Raw genomic sequence first — 6,991 nt, 5'->3', positions numbered from 1 at the left:
ACAAGGACTTAAAGGAACAACGTGTGACATTTCCCCGAAGGGACAGACACAAGAACGAAGAAGGACACATGCCGGCCAGCCTAAGTGTTCCGGAGTAGTAGCAAGCTACCATGGCTCAGTGGAAGCACTAGGAGGCATTTCCCGGTAAGATAGGCTACCAAGAATAAACAATTAGGTTGTCGGATCCCACACATACTATCTTCTTTCTTTTTTTCATTATTTAGCTATTTATAATTATTTTCTGTAGTTTTAATACACAATTGACACAGCAGCTTATAAGGATGTTCATGTAGTATATATTTCTGTCCACAGATCTATATAATGCGTAGCAGTAGCAATTTATTTTGAGAAGAAGGTAAAACAAAGCAATGGAGTTACTTTGTTGTGCCAAATATTTTTAGCAAGTTATGTGAACAGTTTTGTTAAATACAGGAACGTATTTCACGGGCATAAGAAAATCTCCATAAAACTTTTTAACATAAATTGATTTTTGTTCATATCCATGGTTTAAAAACAAATTGTGTTAACTTGAATCACAACAAGTATGAATGAAAATTATCAATTAACTTAAGCATGCCCTCAACTTTCTTTAATGATCGAATATTATCTCCTTTTAGTTTTATGTGATTTTACTAGGGTTTCATTTATGCCTAATTGGCATAGAGAAGACCTAGTTATTGTGCGAAATCTTACTTCAAGGGAGGGACTTATGTTACCACAAGCAAAAAGTAAACTGGGTGCTGGATTTCACTCCAGTGTTAAAGATTATAAATTGACTTACTACAACCCCCCCTTGTATGATTATAGAAAACATTTTTTGTCATAAAATAACTATTCCGAGATAGGCAGAGGTTTAATTGAGACAGGTGAACACAATCATGGATGATAACGTTGTCGATTTTTCTTTTCTTTTCTGATGAGCAGTCATGGACGGATCGATGGCGATGGGAACACATGCATTGCCGTCCACGAACTCGGCGAGCTCGTGGACGTGGCGACGTGGCCTGGGCGTGTCTGCCCATCTGTGCGGATGTGCGACGTCGAGTGAGATAGATAGATGGCCATAGCTCCTGTTGCGTTGCGTTCTGATGATGCCTCCCTCGAGGGCCAGTCCATTGATTGATCGATCCAGGATAATGGTCCCTCTCCCACGCACACACAAAACGTGCGTTGGCCGATCCCTATCTGTACGTCTCTCTCCATCATCGGGTGCCGTCTGGAGCTTCACATGGCCAAAATTCAGGGCAAATGTGACAACCGGAACCCAACCGCCGGCCACGAATTAACGAGCGCTCGCGAAACATTGCTGCCTCATTAACGCCCCGCGGGTGCCGGACGAACAAGCTAGCGTTACAAAGCTGGCAATGCACCAAAAATACCCGACAATTCCGTCACTCCGCTCGGCTCTCGATCACCAACAAGGGTGCGTGCACTCAACTTGCACCACGTACATGCTACTAGTTGAGGCAACATTGCTTGTCTTGGTCTTACAAAAATGAAAGAGCGAAAAATCGCACGGCATCCTTGTCCAACCAACTGTTGATCCGCGCCGTCATCCGAAAATCTGTTCATCTGAGAGATGGACGTAAATTTGAAACTCTCTCAATACAAGACAATATACATGTTTACATTGTACTCCCTCCGTTCGAAATTACTTGTCTCGGAAATGGATGTATCTAGAACTAAAATACGTCTAGATACATCCATTTCCGCGACAAGTAATTCCGAACGGAGGGAGTACAATTTTACGTCCGTCGTTCCGTGCCTATGGTCCGTCTTCCCGTTCTATTCCACATCTTCTTTATTGTCCAAGCAGCTCTAGTCGTACATTGGTGATGTTCACCTTCTTCTTCCTCGGTCAACTTGTACTTGTCTCATTCGCGCCATCCACGTTATTCCTTTCAATCATTTCATCGTTCTATTTCTCTACTCGTTTTGTTTTTGTGCAAATAATTTGCTTTAGCTGATGTCAACTCATCGGTTCGTCTTGCATTCGCTAGCTCATGCCACCGTTTCTTCCATCAGAAATTTCACACCCTTTTTTGTAAAAAAAATTATTTTCCTACAATATATGATGTTGTCTTTCAAATATGCATGCTTCAATACAAATACCACTTTCATGTGGCGCTGCTGACTTGGCCACATCGGAGAGAAACGTATGAAAAGACTTCATAAAGATGGAGTTTTGCCGTCTTTTGATTTTAAATCATTTGGCACATGCGAAGCTTGACTGATGGGGAACATGACCAAGACACCCTTCACGTGTCATTCTGAACGAGCGGGTGAATTATTCGAAATAATGTACTTGTTCGACGAGCACACCGACACGCGATGGATATTTACGTGCTAATGATGTATGATGGGCCCAATTTTACTTAAAGATATTCTCGTAAATGTTTTTCACCAATGTTGAAAATATTCAATAAATATTTCCATTTATTAGAAAAACACTCATAAATCTTCAAAAAAATCATGTTTTTTAAAAAAATCTCAAATTTCAAAAGAAGTTTAAAAATAATAATTATTCATATTTTATGAAAAAATAATCGAAAGTCGCCTGAAAACCAATAAAAATCAGAAAAAAAAAGTGGAAACCTGCTCGCTACCCGGAGTCATCCTCTTATTACATGCCAGCCCTAAGTGGACGGCAAATGCCTCTTCCTGACATTTACGTGCACAAATCGTCCAGTTGGGGGAGCTCCTATTCGGCGCTGTTGGCGACGATTAGATAATCTGGCGCTCGCAAGGGCGCGTAGCAGGCTGGCCCAGTAACTCTCGCGTGCGCTCGCAGGTGGTGAACGTCAAGACAAAAACTGGCAAAAAACATGTAAATCGTCAAATGGGAGAACTGGGTCTCGATCTCGCCATAACCACTTGACCGACCTCACCATCTCGACTACAATCTGAAAAGTGCTTTATTTGAGCCTCATTCTAGTACACCAAATAACATAAACTATATATGTAGTATACATTATTTTTTAGAATACGAAAAAGGAAAAATACCGTGAATTCAAATATGTCTATGGATTTAAAAAATATCACAAATTTTAAAATAGTTTATGAATTTCAAAAAATGTTTTTAGATTTTTAGAAAATGTTCACCAAATATAAAAACGTTCATAGAGTTATAAAAAAAGTTCATCGAATCTGAAACAAGTTCACCAAAATTGGAAAAACGTTATCGAATCTGAAAAAAGTACATCAAATTTGAAAAAGTTGATCGAATCTGAAAAGAATTCTTTGATTTTGAAAAAAGCTCAGTGGATTTGAAAAAAAGTTCATCATTCTTTAAGAAAAGTTCATCAATTTTTTATAAAGCTTATCAAAATTGAAAAAAGTTCATCGGAATTTAACAAAGTTCAATCAATTTGAAAAATAGTTCATCAAATTTAAAAAGAAAAGAAAAATAGAAAACGAAAAGTAAATAAGGAAAAAAGGAAAAATAGAAAAATAGAATAAAAGACGAAAAACGTTGATAAGGGAAAAGCATACAAGATCTGTCTGTGTGGCGGGTTGGTTACCTCAGCGCAGCACCAAGAGGGAGGTGTCTGGTTTGATTCTCCACGAGCGCGTTGTTTCCGTGTTTTAAAAAGAAGAAAAGATAAAGTGTAGATGGGCCGGCCCAGCAAAGAGGGGGGGTGTGTGTGTGTGTGCCAGTTTGCAAAATAGAGTACATGCTAGGAGTCGCCTCTAGTAGGACTTCCGTGTTTCCCTACTCGCGTGTAACACAACGGATGTTCGCCAAACACGCATCCACGCCCCTCTTGGTCCGGCAGAATGCAGGGTGCCCCCCCCCCTTTCGCATTCTTTTTTTTTTGCGGGTGAAAGATAGTATTACTCAAGATTCCGAAGTGTTACAATCAGTTGTAGCTAGCTCAAGTGCACCTGCTGGGCCAGATCCAATCCATGTCATGGTTCTTCCCTCTACACGAGCAAAAATCGCTAGGCTATCGCTAACCTTATTTTGATTGCGACTAATATGAGTAATACAATTTTCACGAAGAGCTAAGAGATATCTAATCTCCTTTACTAAAGAAGTATAAATGGACCTGTCTTGATCTGCCCCTAAATCATATTCACTACAGCTAAAGAGTCCATCTCAATTGCTACTGGGAGCTCACTTCTCTGAATTGCAAGGGACAATCCTTCCATGCAAGCACACAACTCCGCTTCTAGAGCTTCACGACATGAGTATAGCGTCCTGCAAGGGGAAAAGATTATGTCTCTTTCTCATTCTTTTTTGCCAACATTTCCTCCACTTTTTTCTGCCACAATGCAGGGTGCCCCCCCCCCCCCCTATTACGCGCTACAGAAGGACTCACTGACGGTTTCAAGGGTGCGCCGAATTTTGAAAAGCGTTTTACCTTTTATGCCACAAAAATTAAAGGGGTGCAATAGAAAATATGAAAACAAAATATTTGCTCTGAGAACATGTTCGTGTACTTTTATTAATACAAAAATGCCCCCTAAAAAAATGCATGTGTTTCCCCCATAAAATGGAATAAGAGGCAGGGAAAAAAGAAAGCAAACAAGCACAGAAAAGATAAATAAATGAAAAGAAACAGATAGTAGTTGAAAAAAAAAGGAAAGTTGAGAATGACATGCTTTCTGAATTCCATGGCAAAGTTTCATCCATCCGACCTTCCATATCGTCGTCCATCCATCCATCCCAGCGCGCTTGCCGACTGAGAAATTCTGCAGCGCCTTGGCAGCCAGTCATTTAGTAACGGATTGGCTTGGACGCAATGCAAATCAGCGCCGGTGGCCCACCTCCCGGCCATCGAGATCGCTGGGCCATTCCCGGCCTGGTAGACGAACCAGAATTAGCAAGCCGAATAAAGGCAGTGCGTCCGTGCGCCAAAAAATTGCGCTGTTCAGGTTGCAACCACGAACAAGCAAAAAAAAAAGTATAATGCAATCCATCCATGGCGAAACAGTTTCACTTTGCAGTAGCAGTAACAATGCTCCGTGAAACCACCATCTTTGCCTGCGGATCAATGGCGCCGAAGTTGTTCAGCTCAGCTATTACCTTGCCGCTACGTACATAGTCGAATGAAGCAGCCGGCTGAGTGTTGTTTCAGATGGATGGTTAGCTTGGCCATCTGAAGCTCCACACAGCGTACCCATGTTGAAGTAATCTGACTGAACGAAGACGGATTTTCTTATCTTGGACCACGAACTGCTGTCATTGTGTTGGCTGGTTAATTTGGTGATGGGGGCGGCCATGCCCATGCGTGCTGGATCCATCAATCGCCCTGCCCTGGGAGCGAAATGCAACGGGGACCAATCGGCAATCGCAATGACTACCAACATCATGTGCGTCTGCTGATGGCGATGGAGTGGACACACACGCCATGTCGGCGAGTTCACCCAATTCGTCTTCGTCTACAGATCGATCGATCTCGACGCCGCGACGTGACGTGACCCGACCACCGCCACCGCCAATCAAGACCGGTGCCCCACCCCCTGTCCATGCTCGTGAAAGATTGCCGGCTCTGTCCCGTCATGGACGAGACAGAATTAGCGATCGCAATGAAGGCGGTGCGTACGGTGGATCCAGGCGCCGACGAAACCGGCAACTTCGTTAATCATTCACGTCGGCGGCAAAACAAAACAATGCGATCAACGATGATGAATCGATGATGATGGTGACGAAATCGTTTTACCGGCAGTAATTGATCCGTACATTACATATGCGGCGGCAGCGGCTGCCGGCGAAGGGGAATGGATGAGGGAGCCGGCGAGCGAGCTGGCCGGCTACTGGTGGACGGCGGCGGCGGGGCGGCGCGCTGGCTGGAGGCGGTTGACGAGCGCGAGGGCGACGCCGGCGGCCTGCTCGACGGCGACGACGCGGCGCCTCACGTCCTCCCGGGGCGCGCCGGCGCCGGCGGAGGCGGCGAGGGAGTCGAGGCAGGTCTCGGCGTCGGTGAGCGCGGCGCTGGCCCAGGTCTGCACGTTGCTGAGGCACCACGCGAAGCGCGGGGACGAGGCGCGCCCCACCCGCCCGCCCAGCTCCGCCACCGACTGCTTCAGCAGGTCCGCCGCGTCGCGCACCGTCTCGGCGCAGTCCCCCATGGCGCCGCCGCCCTTCCCCTTCCCCTTGGACGACGCGTAGGAGGAGGAGGAGGGGGACCCGATGTAGGCGGAGCAGTTGCGCGCGGCGTCGGCGGCGGCCGCGAGCGCCGCCTGCGCGAGCCGCCGCGGGCTGAGGCCCACCGCGGGCGCGCGCGGCACCAGGCTCCGCTCGCACGCGCGCGGGTAGCTCGTGGCCCGGCAGCACCGGCGCACGAAGCCCGTCGCCTCCGCCGGGCTCACCTTCGGGGGGCTCGACGCCGACGCGACGCCGGCGGCCAGGAGGAGGAGGAGGCAGGGGAGGAGGACGAGGTGGCGCCGGCTCATCTTGGCTTTGCCGGTGCCGGTGTTAGGAGAGGATTCTTTGCTTGTGTGCGCGTGGACTGTGGAGTTGTGAGGGAAAGGTGTTGGCGTGGTGGTGTGGTCAGAGTCAAGTCGGGGTTGCTCGTCGGCGCCGGCGAATCAAGTCGACGGGGAGTAGTGGGAAGGGCAGAAGAGCGAATATATAAGATTTGTTAGGCCGTGGAGTGGCGAGTGACCAGACCAGCCGTGGCCTTGCACATTCAGCGGTCGTCACGCCTTCTTCTTTTACTCGCCGCGGCTTCTTCTTCTCTGGTCTTTCTTTGGAAAAGGAAAATGTTAGGCAAAGTCGGGCGTGCCCGGCTTCTTCTTACTGGGAGGTGATGAGGATAAATTTGTAGATACTATGTAGACTCAATATATTGTATCTCATGTGTTGTATCTACAAACCTTTTAAGTCATTAGATTAGAAAACGCCCGCAACCCTTTGGACCACGCGGCTCGAGCGTGTTTTCTCATTCAAGCGGGCCTGCATCGGTCCGGACCGCTGCCACATCTGCGTCTGGCAAACATAGCCCACCTACCTTGCCTACGTGATTTTCCGCGCGATGCTTGTCAG

At 46.8% G+C, this 6,991-nt stretch overlaps 1 protein-coding gene across 1 annotated transcript; it reads right to left on the bottom strand.

The window, feature by feature from the left end:
• Window positions 1-5,553: 5,553 nt before the first annotated feature.
• On the bottom strand, window positions 5,554-6,726 carry LOC123048276 (pectinesterase inhibitor 7). Its single transcript, XM_044471412.1, has one exon. The coding sequence runs from the start codon at window positions 6,397-6,399 to the stop codon at window positions 5,758-5,760; it is 642 nt and encodes a 213-aa protein (XP_044327347.1). The 5' UTR covers window positions 6,400-6,726; the 3' UTR covers window positions 5,554-5,757.
• Between the last annotated feature and the right edge of the window lie 265 nt (window positions 6,727-6,991).

The sequence above is a fragment of the Triticum aestivum genome, chromosome 2D (assembly GCF_018294505.1).
Source record: "Triticum aestivum cultivar Chinese Spring chromosome 2D, IWGSC CS RefSeq v2.1, whole genome shotgun sequence".
Taxonomy (NCBI): domain Eukaryota; kingdom Viridiplantae; phylum Streptophyta; class Magnoliopsida; order Poales; family Poaceae; genus Triticum; species Triticum aestivum.
This window is presented reverse-complemented; position numbering and strand designations above follow the sequence as displayed.